Source organism: Sander lucioperca, chromosome 21, assembly GCF_008315115.2.
Source record: "Sander lucioperca isolate FBNREF2018 chromosome 21, SLUC_FBN_1.2, whole genome shotgun sequence".
Lineage (NCBI taxonomy): Eukaryota > Metazoa > Chordata > Actinopteri > Perciformes > Percidae > Sander > Sander lucioperca.
In genome coordinates this window covers 11590981-11606323 of record NC_050193.1, presented here as the reverse complement: position 1 = coordinate 11606323, position 15343 = coordinate 11590981, and the positions used below count along the sequence as shown (strand labels likewise).

The 15343-nt window shown below is 38.7% G+C and overlaps 1 protein-coding gene and 2 long non-coding RNA genes across 3 annotated transcripts; all 3 read right to left on the bottom strand.

Moving 5' to 3' along the window:
- Positions 1–271: 271 nt before the first annotated feature.
- Positions 272–2867, bottom strand: LOC116059390. Its single transcript, XM_031312432.2, has 4 exons — positions 2455–2867; positions 1955–2305; positions 1570–1676; positions 272–829 (listed from the first exon to the last, which is right to left on the bottom strand). The coding sequence occupies exons 1-4, from the start codon at positions 2522–2524 to the stop codon at positions 737–739; spliced, it is 621 nt and encodes a 206-aa protein (XP_031168292.1). The 5' UTR covers positions 2525–2867; the 3' UTR covers positions 272–736.
- Positions 2868–6751: 3884 nt separating this feature from the next.
- LOC116059392 lies at positions 6752–7998 on the bottom strand. Its single transcript, XR_004107297.2, has 2 exons — positions 7586–7998; positions 6752–6860 (listed from the first exon to the last, which is right to left on the bottom strand). It is a non-coding gene; the product is annotated as an uncharacterized LOC116059392 (long non-coding RNA).
- A 4890-nt stretch (positions 7999–12888) lies between these two features.
- Positions 12889–14121, bottom strand: LOC116059393. Its single transcript, XR_004107298.2, has 2 exons — positions 13709–14121; positions 12889–12997 (listed from the first exon to the last, which is right to left on the bottom strand). It is a non-coding gene; the product is annotated as an uncharacterized LOC116059393 (long non-coding RNA).
- Between the last annotated feature and the right edge of the window lie 1222 nt (positions 14122–15343).

Sequence of the window (15343 nt, the reverse complement as noted above, 5' to 3'; positions counted from 1 at the left end):
ATCTACCTAATTTGGGGGTAATCTTGTATTTCCTGTTCATCATTAATTAAACAATACAAACACGCAATATTAAAAACTGAAACGTGAACTCATTTTTGACACAGCTTATTGATTTTTTTTTTGCTGTGTCTTGTCATGGCTCGGTGGTGATGCCCCAAAACCACTGCATCCTGGTATTCTGAAAATAATTTCACCAATGAAGAAAAAAGGTAAAAAAAAAGGAAAAAATCAACAAGAAAAAAGGAAATCAAAAAGTAAATTACTTCAGACATACTAATCCCCAATATTGTTTTATTCATATAGACACAGAATTACAGTTAATATGATCACAATACATAGTATTTATCTTATATGGCAAGTTAACCCTGCCTTTTTTTTCAACTAATCATCACTTTGTACAAAAATACTGTATAAGAAATTACTGAAATTAAAGAAGACTTATTTACATTAAAAAATACTGTATATATCAGGGCCTCATGTCAGTACAATCCAGTTCTGATTTCTTGCCAAGACATTGTACTTCTCTATACTTTCAGGGTTGTGCAGGTGTTCCCATGTTTGTACCTTTTAGCATAGACTTTATTGTCTTAACTGTCTTTCAGCCAGACACACATAGGGCCAGAAGAGATGAGAGAGAACATGCTGAGTTGCAACATTGCTTCTCATGCATAACTTGCGCCTTAGTGGTGCAGAGAGATTGTGGAGTTTCAGGTTGCTTGCTTGCGGGCTGACATCTTCAGCGTCTGATTGTTCCACGCATGTCCTCATAAACATCACTGGTGGTGACGTGCCTCTGTGTCTTTTTGGTGCGCTTTTTGGTGGTTATGGTCTGGTAACAGATATTGTTTTCAACATGTTAGATGTAGGTTCTATTACACAATAAGTACTAGGATTATTATTCAGTATATTTCTTGCAACTTCTCTTTATTGAGGCTTTTTGTGTTTAGATCGTTTCTTATAAAAAGTGTCATTTTAAAGTTACACATTCTCCTTTTTTTCCATTTATATTATCATATATTATACTTTATATCAACTTATATATACTGTTTATATGTGGTACACACATTTATGTACTGTTGAACTGTATTGTATAATAGCAAGAAGTATTTCATTTAATTCAATTCAACAGCACCACACACTGAAGACCAAATGATAATGTAAATATGTGTGTGTATACACACACACACACACACACACACACACACACACACACACACACACACACACACACACACACACAAACACACACAGAGAATAACAGAATTCAGATTCAACATTCTGCTAAGCAATACCTTGGTCGCATGCAGCTTTGCACCATTATTTTGTGTAAAAGTGACTCTGACAATAAACCTCAGCTTTTAAAGTGAAAGAATAAATTCCACAAATGATTTGACTATGTGTGTTTATCAGTTGAGTACTGTTGAGAATAACGGGAACATGGAAAACGCTCCCAAGATTCCATCAGAGTTTGTGAGTCATAGCCAAGTACAATCAAATACAGAAAAACACACACACACACACACACACACACACACACACACACACACACAAACTAAAACACATGGGTACCTTAAGGATGATCCATATGAGGAAGCACATGATGATGCCAAGCAGCAGCGCAGCAAAGATCACAATTACCAGGAACAGATTATCGTCTGGTGGGACACATGCTGAATCTGTAATTAATGGACAGTGTGTTTAGGTTTTCTTTTAGGTTTTTTTTTCAAGTCAAAAACAGTCTCATTTGCAATCAAGCAAAAAAAAGCATGAACGCAATTTCTATTAGATAAGTCAATGTAAGTTTAGTATGCATCAGACACTTTACGGTAGTAAGTGAAATCCCTGGACTGAATACAATTGGTCAGTTAATGAATTAGTTAGTTACATCCTAAGCTTACTGTTACATGTTACTGTTGCTGTATGTGATATGTTTTTGTTTTGTGAGTATACATACGCTGCTGAGGCCCACCCGTCACCACCAGGAGAACAGACCCTGTGCCTTTCATTTCCAGGTTTTTACTGGACACCAGGTCAAACTTCTTGTACACGCACCAGTACGGTCCTGTGTCATTAGAGGTCAAGTTTTTGATGAGAATGTCCACATTGGGGAATACTCCATTTAGCTGAAGTCTGCCCATGAATTCTTTGTAAATGGTGTTTTTTTCTGGGTTGCCTTCTTTGTACAAAACGTCATGCTCCTCACTAAGACCCTTTTTCAGACTCAGGTACTCTTGGTCTGGTTTGGAAGGTCTGCACTGGATAGTGACTGCTTCCCCTAAAGCTCTCCATACCACTTCACTGCTCACTACATAGAGAAAGACAAAAAAAAAAAAAAAACGGTTATTTTGTTTCATCTCACTTTACATTTGATAAAGCTTTATGAATTACATTACAATAATTACTACCAAACACATTTGTTTCATTCTTAGCTGTTATACGTGTAACCAGTCTTACCTGGGCCACTCAGGGCTGGGCAGGAGAGGATGGTAAGGAGGGTTATGAGCTTTAACCAGACAGCAGACATGCTGAGAGTGACTGTCACACAAAGGTGGTGCACTTGAAGTCTGAACTCTTCAGTAGGAAATGTGTTTTCACCCACACCACCAAATTAGACTAACAGCGACATGTGACCTACATCAAGAGTTTGATGTGGGCGAGAAGATGACAGCGTAATCCGACAGACAGCTTAGATACATTGTAATGTAGGATTGGTAGATTCTTGAACAATAACTCTGTCTGAGATCGCACTACTTGTGTGTTTGACTGTTTTAACCCCTCTCTAAAATGGAGCTACAAAGATTAACCGATTACGGTAGTTGTCAACTATTAAATCAATTGCCAACTATTTTGATAATTGATTCATTGTTTTGTGTCATTTATAAAGCTTCTTCTATGTGAATATTTTCTAGTTTCTTCTCTCCTCTGCGACAGTAAACTGAATATCTTTAATAATAACCAGAGTGCTTGAAAACCAATTCGATAAGACAGGGGCGCCATCAAAGAATTTCTAATAAGGGAAGAAGTTCCACTCTCTCGTTACTTCCAGCTTCTGAACTGGTTGCAGTTCCACCAGAGTTCCATATAGGGGGCGCTCACAGGCCAGTGCAGAATGATTGGGACTCTATGGAGCTATACCTCTCAAAATCCACTTTTCTCAGGATATAATTTTTTGGGGCAGTAGATGCGCCAGAAGTACAGTGACCACAATGTTGCCAAGTAACGTTAAATCAAAACTTTTCAAAAAAGGAAAGAGAGAAAAGAGAGAGAGGAAAGACAAAGGAAAGGGTGTCAAACTGTAACCCAGTTTTTCACCAAGAAAGGTGGGTAGCCTATAGTCTGTGAGTGGTATTAACCTGTTGGCTTAATGTCCATAGTGAAATAAGCTAGCTAGCTACAGACTAGTGTTAGCCTACATTTAATCACCATTTAATCAGTGCAGGGAAATGTTTAGCAAGATATTCATATTACATAATTGTCCCTGCCCTTTTTAGCAGACTTAACAACAGATGAGTCAGCAGCACCCCAGTCTCCCCCTAACTGTGCCCCTTCCTGTCCCAGTGAAGAAGGTGAGCAACATTGTGTTCAATGACATGACAGTTAGCATCATTGCAGGGAGTCTGTGGGGATTTCTCTGTCTCTCTTGCTCTTTTTACTATTACAAAAAAGAAAGTGAAATATTTATTAATGACAGAAATTCAAACACATTAATAACCATTATTTTCTCACATAATGATCATTATGAAATACAATAAAAAAACAACAACCTACTGTCTGTACTGGATGCTGGACAGTTGGAAACAGTGAGTGGCTTACCTGAGCCTGTATGTAAGATACAGACAATATTAACTGTATTGAACTACAAGAAGCAAGACAGTTGCAAGCCTTTAATTAGAGTTATGTAAAGTTTTTGATGGGACAGTTAGGTCCTAGAGATGTGGTGACAACAGCAGCTGCGCAGAGGAGGCCCAATTTGATTTTTTGTCATGGGGCCCAAAAATTCCTGGCGGCGCCCCTGAGATAAGTTAACTTTTATTTAAGCTAGCTGTCACAGAAATTTAAATCTTTAGACAGACTGTCTGTGTGTTGATAAATATAACTGGAAAAATGTTTGGCACAAATACTTCAAAAAATATCTTGTTAAAAATTACAAATACTTGCTCATCAAATGTATCAAAATAAAATATAAAATACTAGTATGACATTTTTTTTTAAATTAAATACAAGTAATTTGTAATTTGAAAATACAAAAATGCATTCTATACAAACTGATATTATCACATTTTTGGCATTTAAAAAAAAATCAAAAGATTTTAAAGATTTTGGTTCACATTAGTCACCTAATGTATGGGAAAATGTGAACCAAAATCAAGTGAACCAAGTTGAACAATACTGAAACACCATTATTTGTGTTATATGTACATATTTAATTAGACAATGCCTCATTTGCATAATTAAACATACTAGTTCAGATAACTTGTAATACAAAAAAGTATTGTCTTACTGTAAGTAATCAACTGGGGAAGTTGCATGGTGATATCTGTTAGTTAAAATATTTTCCAGATTCACCTGTTGTGTCTCCACTTAACATGGGCTGCTATGGGAAATTGACATCACCGATATCAGTATTTTTCAATACTTACCACAATACCACTACTTGGATTTTTTTAGGACTTTTAATATGTTATAGAGGAGACTTTTATAAGTAATAAGCATATGTCAGATATGTCAGACACACATAGGGCCTGAAGAGATGAGAAAGAACATGCTGAGTGACAACATTGCTTCTCATGCTGATGAGCGATGTGACAGTTATCGAGGCTTCGTATCACTTTTTCTTTAAAAGCCAACTCCCTTTATACCTTCCCCTCGATAACCCTCGCGTCTACTATGCCCTCTTCTGCCGTACAGCAACACCAGTCACTGCCAGAGGAGCGGATGTTTTGGTCTATATTAAAAGGAGTTATTTCAGATACTTCCCTATTTTTTAGTTTATCAGAGAGACACACACGCCCGTATAAAGGGCCCTCGCCCGGGTCAGGGAACCCGGAGGCGAGGCAAGAGGCTTTGATTAACACCCTAGATGTCCCCAACTCACGGGCATTTAACCCCCTGTGTATAAAAAATACTGCCCGAGGGGAGCATCACAACCAAATGATTTTTGTTAGTACTCACGGTTTAAGGCCGCCCCTTAATCACCGAAGGTTCCACTCCGCTGGAAATGCACTCCCTGATGAGGTAATAGGAGGTCTGCCTGCAACTCACCACGGGCGGTTAAAGAGGAGTCTGAACGCCACGTGTCCCCCTCCCATACAGCAGGGGTGGAGAAAAAAGAGAAAAAGTCTTCCAAAAAGGCACAAAAGATTGACGAGGGTTTTGGTTCCCTAGCTCAACACGAGCTCAGGTATTTTTATTTTAGTTGAAGCAGAAAGTTAAAAAAGCAAATAAGCTAAACTGAAAGAAAATGAAAAAATACACTAAGTCCCTAACAGAGTAAGTTCAATGACTGCTGAGATGCTGAAATCCTTGCGTCCGAAGCACAAAATGCCCCAAAAGTTCTATTCTTGTCAGCGAGTTACCCCTATATATTACATATACTGACTGGTTCACTCCCCCAGGCGCAGCAAGGTTTGGTTCACCACTTCATATGACCTTATAGGGTAACACCATTTAATGCAGATACAAGTTAGAAGACACGTGCAGGACATTTCACATGTGACCATGTTTCGTATCTATGCATTACACAATCCAACAGCCCTATAAATTACACAAGCTAGCGATAATACTTTTAAATCATATATGACTGCCTGACTCCCCTCTCCAAACAAAAGCAGGACAATATTAATTACAAGTGCATATGTTTCACATTAAGTCCCCATTATTCTCTCTCATACCAACATGGCATCATGACTTTGCGTAAACATACACGCCACTTTCCTAAAGCCAAATGGCGTGTTATCTGTACACATTTTCAGCTATCCACGTGTATGTCTACACTGTATACAACAGATGTAAACATACCCACCACGTGGCGTCGCCACGTTGCGTACTATCGCGAGAACAATGTCACACGTGTAAAAAAAAAGAAAAAGAAAAGGTTGGGTTTAGGAAAAGAACATTGGGAAAGGCTTTAGTAACACAAAAAAGCGACAAAAACATGCTTAGGAAAACAATAAACGGTTGGGTTTAGGAAAGAAACATTGGGGAAGGCTTAAAACGGCTGAAAATCACCACACACGGGACACAAACCCAGCTCTCCTGGGTGAAGGTCCTGTGTTTTACCCATCCGCCACTCCAACCAACCTCCTTATGTGGACCAACGTCCCTTACTCGCTATGTCGAAAATTCACTCGTAATGTAGGTCAATGGCAGGCGATTTGCGTTAATAAACACGCTAAAAAACGATTATGCGTCTTGATAACACGCCTAAATGGAATACGAATTGGCGTGTCATACATACGCCACTTCATAAGATCAGTCTGCTCATGCATGAACTCAGTGCTCCACACACAAACTCTTCTTCTGCATTAGCTGCAGTCTCATATTCCGGCAGGCAGTCACAAAGCAATCCACACCATCATTTTTCTAAGCATATGAATATAGTAATATTAGTAACATAGTTTTCAGCATGATTACATTCCTAAGCAGAAATATAGTTTTAGCTGTTTTTGGGTTTTCAACTGAACCTCCGTTCAACAATGCATAACTTGCGCCTTAGTGGTGCAGAGAGATTGTGGAGTTTCAGGTTGCTTGCTTGCGGGCTGACATCTTCAGCGTCTGATTGTTCCACGCATGTCCTCATAAACATCATTGGTGGTGACGTGCCTCTGTGTCTTTTTGGTGCGCTTTTTGGTGGTTTTGACCTGGTAACAACAGATATTGTTTTCAACATGTTAGATGTAGGTTCTATTACACAATAAGTACTAGGATTATTTTTCAGTATATTTCTTGCAACTTCTCTTTATTGAGTCATTTTAAAGTTACACATTCTCCTTTTTTTCATTTATATCATCATATATTATACTTTATATCAACTTATATATACTGTTTATATGTGGTACACACATGTATGTACTGTTGAACTGTATTGTATAATAGCAAGAAGTATTTCATTTAATTCAATTCAACAGCACCACACACTGAAGACCAAATGATAATGTAAATATGTGTACACACACACACACACACACACACACACACACACACACACACACACACACACACACACACACACACACACACACACACACACACAAACACACACACACACACACAGAGAATAACAGAATTCAGATTCAACATTCTGCTAAGCAATACCTTGGTCGCATGCAGCTTTGCACCATTATTTTGTGTAAAAGTGACTCTGACAATAAACCTCAGCTTTTAAAGTGAAAGAATAAATTCCACAAATGATTTGACTATGTGTGTTTATCAGTTGAGTACTGTTGAGAATAACGGGAACATGGAAAACGCTCCCAAGATTCCATCAGAGTTTGTGAGTCATAGCCAAGTACAATCAAATACAGAAAAACACACACACACACACACACACACACACACACACACACAAACTAAAACACATGGGTACCTTAAGGATGATCCATATGAGGAAGCACATGATGATGCCAAGCAGCAGCGCAGCAAAGATCACAATTACCAGGAACAGATTATCGTCTGGTGGGACACATGCTGAATCCGTAATAAATGGACAGTGTGTTTAGGTTTTCTTTTAGGTTTTTTTTTTTTTTTTTTTTTACAGTGAAAATAAGCAGTCATGGCAAAGGAGTCAAAAACAGTCTCATTTGCAATCAAGCAAATAAAGCATGAACGCAATTTCTATTAGATAAGTCAATGTAAGTTTAGTATGCATCAGACACTTTACGGTAGTAAGTGAAATCCCTGGACTGAATACAATTGGTCAGTTAATGAATTAGTTAGTTACATCCTAAGCTTACTGTTACATGTCACTGTTGCTGTATGTGATATGTTTTTGTTTTGTGAGTATACATACGCTGCTGAGGCCCACCCGTCACCACCAGGAGAACAGACCCTGTGCCTTTCATTTCCAGGTTTTTACTGGACACCAGGTCAAACTTCTTGTACACGCACCAGTACGGTCCTGTGTCATTAGAGGTCAAGTTTTTGATGAGAATGTCCACATTGGGGAATACTCCATTTAGCTGAAGTCTGCCCATGAATTCTTTGTGAATGGTGTTTCTTTCTGAGTTGCCTTCTTTGTACAAAACTTCATGCTCCTCACTAAGACCCTTTTTCAGACTCAGGTACTCTTGGTCTGGTTTGGAAGGTCTGCACTGGATAGTGACTGCTTCCCCTAAAGCTCTCCATACCACTTCACTGCTCACTACATAGAGAAAGACAAAAAAAAAAAAAAAACGGTTATTTTGTTTCATCTCACTTTACATTTGATAAAGCTTTATGAATTACATTACAATAATTACTACCAAACACATTTGTTTCATTCTTAGCTGTTATACGTGTAACCAGTCTTACCTGGGCCACTCAGGGCTGGGCAGGAGAGGATGGTAAGGAGGGTTATGAGCTTTAACCAGACAGCAGACATGCTGAGAGTGACTGTCACACAAAGGTGGTGCACTTGAAGTCTGAACTCTTCAGTAGGAAATGTGTTTTCACCCACACCACCAAATTAGACTAACAGCGACATGTGACCTACATCAAGAGTTTGATGTGGGCGAGAAGATGACAGCGTAATCCGACAGACAGCTTAGATACATTGTAATGTAGGATTGGTAGATTCTTGAACAATAACTCTGTCTGAGATCGCACTACTTGTGTGTTTGACTGTTTTAACCCCTCTCTAAAATGGAGCTACAAAGATTAACCGATTACGGTAGTTGTCAACTATTAAATCAATTGCCAACTATTTTGATAATTGATTCATTGTTTTGTGTCATTTATAAAGCTTCTTCTATGTGAATATTTTCTAGTTTCTTCTCTCCTCTGCGACAGTAAACTGAATATCTTTGAGTTGTGTCAAAACAAGACATTTGAGGATGTCATCTTGGGCTTTGTGCAACTGCAGTGTCAGCAGAGGAAGAACAAACATCTAATAATAACCAGAGTGCTTGAAAACCAATTCGATAAGACAGGGGCGCCATCAAAGAATTTCTAATAAGGGAAGAAGTTCCACTCTCTCGTTACTTCCAGCTTCTGAACTGGTTGCAGTTCCACCAGAGTTCCATATAGGGGGCGCTCACAGGCCAGTGCAGAATGATTGGGACTCTATGGAGCTATACCTCTCAAAATCCACTTTTCTCAGGATATAATTTTTTGGGGCAGTAGATGCGCCAGAAGTACAGTGACCACAATGTTGCCAAGTAACGTTAAATCAAAACTTTTCAAAAAAGGAAAGAGAGAAAAGAGAGAGAGGAAAGACAAAGGAAAGGGTGTCAAACTGTAACCCAGTTTTTCACCAAGAAAGGTGGGTAGCCTATAGTCTGTGAGTGGTATTAACCTGTTGGCTTAATGTCCATAGTGAAATAAGCTAGCTAGCTACAGACTAGTGTTAGCCTACATTTAATCACCATTTAATCAGTGCAGGGAAATGTTTAGCAAGATATTCATATTACATAATTGTCCCTGCCCTTTTTAGCAGACTTAACAACAGATGAGTCAGCAGCACCCCAGTCTCCCCCTAACTGTGCCCCTTCCTGTCCCAGTGAAGAAGGTGAGCAACATTGTGTTCAATGACATGACAGTTAGCATCATTGCAGGGAGTCTGTGGGGATTTCTCTGTCTCTCTTGCTCTTTTTACTATTACAAAAAAGAAAGTGAAATATTTATTAATGACAGAAATTCAAACACATTAATAACCATTATTTTCTCACATAATGATCATTATGAAATACAATAAAAAAACAACAACCTACTGTCTGTACTGGATGCTGGACAGTTGGAAACAGTGAGTGGCTTACCTGAGCCTGTATGTAAGATACAGACAATATTAACTGTATTGAACTACAAGAAGCAAGACAGTTGCAAGCCTTTAATTAGAGTTATGTAAAGTTTTTGATGGGACAGTTAGGTCCTAGAGATGTGGTGACAACAGCAGCTGCGCAGAGGAGGCCCAATTTGATTTTTTGTCATGGGGCCCAAAAATTCCTGGCGGCGCCCCTGAGATAAGTTAACTTTTATTTAAGCTAGCTGTCACAGAAATTTAAATCTTTAGACAGACTGTCTGTGTGTTGATAAATATAACTGGAAAAATGTTTGGCACAAATACTTCAAAAAATATCTTGTTAAAAATTACAAATACTTGCTCATCAAATGTATCAAAATAAAATATAAAATACTAGTATGACATTTTTTTTTAAATTAAATACAAGTAATTTGTAATTTGAAAATACAAAAATGCATTCTATACAAACTGATATTATCACATTTTTGGCATTTAAAAAAAAATCAAAAGATTTTAAAGATTTTGGTTCACATTAGTCACCTAATGTATGGGAAAATGTGAACCAAAATCAAGTGAACCAAGTTGAACAATACTGAAACACCATTATTTGTGTTATATGTACATATTTAATTAGACAATGCCTCATTTGCATAATTAAACATACTAGTTCAGATAACTTGTAATACAAAAAAGTATTGTCTTACTGTAAGTAATCAACTGGGGAAGTTGCATGGTGATATCTGTTAGTTAAAATATTTTCCAGATTCACCTGTTGTGTCTCCACTTAACATGGGCTGCTATGGGAAATTGACATCACCGATATCAGTATTTTTCAATACTTACCACAATACCACTACTTGGATTTTTTTAGGACTTTTAATATGTTATAGAGGAGACTTTTATAAGTAATAAGCATATGTCAGATATGTCAGACACACATAGGGCCTGAAGAGATGAGAAAGAACATGCTGAGTGACAACATTGCTTCTCATGCTGATGAGCGATGTGACAGTTATCGAGGCTTCGTATCACTTTTTCTTTAAAAGCCAACTCCCTTTATACCTTCCCCTCGATAACCCTCGCGTCTACTATGCCCTCTTCTGCCGTACAGCAACACCAGTCACTGCCAGAGGAGCGGATGTTTTGGTCTATATTAAAAGGAGTTATTTCAGATACTTCCCTATTTTTTAGTTTATCAGAGAGACACACACGCCCGTATAAAGGGCCCTCGCCCGGGTCAGGGAACCCGGAGGCGAGGCAAGAGGCTTTGATTAACACCCTAGATGTCCCCAACTCACGGGCATTTAACCCCCTGTGTATAAAAAATACTGCCCGAGGGGAGCATCACAACCAAATGATTTTTGTTAGTACTCACGGTTTAAGGCCGCCCCTTAATCACCGAAGGTTCCACTCCGCTGGAAATGCACTCCCTGATGAGGTAATAGGAGGTCTGCCTGCAACTCACCACGGGCGGTTAAAGAGGAGTCTGAACGCCACGTGTCCCCCTCCCATACAGCAGGGGTGGAGAAAAAAGAGAAAAAGTCTTCCAAAAAGGCACAAAAGATTGACGAGGGTTTTGGTTCCCTAGCTCAACACGAGCTCAGGTATTTTTATTTTAGTTGAAGCAGAAAGTTAAAAAAGCAAATAAGCTAAACTGAAAGAAAATGAAAAAATACACTAAGTCCCTAACAGAGTAAGTTCAATGACTGCTGAGATGCTGAAATCCTTGCGTCCGAAGCACAAAATGCCCCAAAAGTTCTATTCTTGTCAGCGAGTTACCCCTATATATTACATATACTGACTGGTTCACTCCCCCAGGCGCAGCAAGGTTTGGTTCACCACTTCATATGACCTTATAGGGTAACACCATTTAATGCAGATACAAGTTAGAAGACACGTGCAGGACATTTCACATGTGACCATGTTTCGTATCTATGCATTACACAATCCAACAGCCCTATAAATTACACAAGCTAGCGATAATACTTTTAAATCATATATGACTGCCTGACTCCCCTCTCCAAACAAAAGCAGGACAATATTAATTACAAGTGCATATGTTTCACATTAAGTCCCCATTATTCTCTCTCATACCAACATGGCATCATGACTTTGCGTAAACATACACGCCACTTTCCTAAAGCCAAATGGCGTGTTATCTGTACACATTTTCAGCTATCCACGTGTATGTCTACACTGTATACAACAGATGTAAACATACCCACCACGTGGCGTCGCCACGTTGCGTACTATCGCGAGAACAATGTCACACGTGTAAAAAAAAAGAAAAAGAAAAGGTTGGGTTTAGGAAAAGAACATTGGGAAAGGCTTTAGTAACACAAAAAAGCGACAAAAACATGCTTAGGAAAACAATAAACGGTTGGGTTTAGGAAAGAAACATTGGGGAAGGCTTAAAACGGCTGAAAATCACCACACACGGGACACAAACCCAGCTCTCCTGGGTGAAGGTCCTGTGTTTTACCCATCCGCCACTCCAACCAACCTCCTTATGTGGACCAACGTCCCTTACTCGCTATGTCGAAAATTCACTCGTAATGTAGGTCAATGGCAGGCGATTTGCGTTAATAAACACGCTAAAAAACGATTATGCGTCTTGATAACACGCCTAAATGGAATACGAATTGGCGTGTCATACATACGCCACTTCATAAGATCAGTCTGCTCATGCATGAACTCAGTGCTCCACACACAAACTCTTCTTCTGCATTAGCTGCAGTCTCATATTCCGGCAGGCAGTCACAAAGCAATCCACACCATCATTTTTCTAAGCATATGAATATAGTAATATTAGTAACATAGTTTTCAGCATGATTACATTCCTAAGCAGAAATATAGTTTTAGCTGTTTTTGGGTTTTCAACTGAACCTCCGTTCAACAATGCATAACTTGCGCCTTAGTGGTGCAGAGAGATTGTGGAGTTTCAGGTTGCTTGCTTGCGGGCTGACATCTTCAGCGTCTGATTGTTCCACGCATGTCCTCATAAACATCATTGGTGGTGACGTGCCTCTGTGTCTTTTTGGTGCGCTTTTTGGTGGTTTTGACCTGGTAACAACAGATATTGTTTTCAACATGTTAGATGTAGGTTCTATTACACAATAAGTACTAGGATTATTTTTCAGTATATTTCTTGCAACTTCTCTTTATTGAGTCATTTTAAAGTTACACATTCTCCTTTTTTTCATTTATATCATCATATATTATACTTTATATCAACTTATATATACTGTTTATATGTGGTACACACATGTATGTACTGTTGAACTGTATTGTATAATAGCAAGAAGTATTTCATTTAATTCAATTCAACAGCACCACACACTGAAGACCAAATGATAATGTAAATATGTGTACACACACACACACACACACACACACACACACACACACACACACACACACACACACACACACACACACACACACACACAAACACACACACACACACACAGAGAATAACAGAATTCAGATTCAACATTCTGCTAAGCAATACCTTGGTCGCATGCAGCTTTGCACCATTATTTTGTGTAAAAGTGACTCTGACAATAAACCTCAGCTTTTAAAGTGAAAGAATAAATTCCACAAATGATTTGACTATGTGTGTTTATCAGTTGAGTACTGTTGAGAATAACGGGAACATGGAAAACGCTCCCAAGATTCCATCAGAGTTTGTGAGTCATAGCCAAGTACAATCAAATACAGAAAAACACACACACACACACACACACACACACACAAACTAAAACACATGGGTACCTTAAGGATGATCCATATGAGGAAGCACATGATGATGCCAAGCAGCAGCGCAGCAAAGATCACAATTACCAGGAACAGATTATCGTCTGGTGGGACACATGCTGAATCCGTAATAAATGGACAGTGTGTTTAGGTTTTCTTTTAGGTTTTTTTTTTTTTTTTTTTTTACAGTGAAAATAAGCAGTCATGGCAAAGGAGTCAAAAACAGTCTCATTTGCAATCAAGCAAATAAAGCATGAACGCAATTTCTATTAGATAAGTCAATGTAAGTTTAGTATGCATCAGACACTTTACGGTAGTAAGTGAAATCCCTGGACTGAATACAATTGGTCAGTTAATGAATTAGTTAGTTACATCCTAAGCTTACTGTTACATGTCACTGTTGCTGTATGTGATATGTTTTTGTTTTGTGAGTATACATACGCTGCTGAGGCCCACCCGTCACCACCAGGAGAACAGACCCTGTGCCTTTCATTTCCAGGTTTTTACTGGACACCAGGTCAAACTTCTTGTACACGCACCAGTACGGTCCTGTGTCATTAGAGGTCAAGTTTTTGATGAGAATGTCCACATTGGGGAATACTCCATTTAGCTGAAGTCTGCCCATGAATTCTTTGTGAATGGTGTTTCTTTCTGAGTTGCCTTCTTTGTACAAAACTTCATGCTCCTCACTAAGACCCTTTTTCAGACTCAGGTACTCTTGGTCTGGTTTGGAAGGTCTGCACTGGATAGTGACTGCTTCCCCTAAAGCTCTCCATACCACTTCACTGCTCACTACATAGAGAAAGACAAAAAACTAGTTCTTCCAGATGACAATAAGACTGGGCATGAAGCAGTTGCCTTTTTCAAGAGTGATAAATATAAGTGCAGTGGAGTAAGAACATTTCTTAGATCTCCAACTTTACAAGCAACCAATTGAATGAGTGTAAAAAACACAAAACAGTACCATCACAGCAGTACAAAATAGTAGAAGAGAATGAAAAGCGACCCCTCCCCTTCCCCGAATACCAACAACCTCAAAATGTACCCCCTGACACTGCATGTACCCCCTAACACTGCAGTCCCAGGAAACACAAAAGAAATACAGTTGTTCACAATGACACAGGACATGTCATGTGATTCCCTTGCATTTAGCCTAAGACTACAATAGACGAACTGTTTAAATGTGTCTCATTTGAGAAAAAAAATGACATATTAAATAATGTATTTTAAATATTTCAAATACACAAATTCAAGCCCTTAAAGTATTTTGTTACAAATTACAGTATATTCTGAGCAAATCATATACAGAAGACATTGGAGGTGTGCTAAACTAATGCCATGTTTTCACGTGTAGTGGAAGGAACCACTCTACTAGCTCAGTATACAGTATCTCACCACATGTAAGCCGTCTTACCTGGGCCACTCAGGGCTGTGCAGGAGAGACAAAAAATGGTTGTCAGCTTCAACCAGACAGCAGACATGCTCACAGTGATTGTAAGATAAGTTTCACATCAATATATAAATCCTTAACAGGAAGTGTTTTAGAAAATATTTTTGCTTTCGCCTCAGGATTCTTGACCAAAAGTCAAGCAAAAACAACATGTGAAACTCACGTGTTTTCTCAGAGGTCGCATTATGCAACATGACCACACA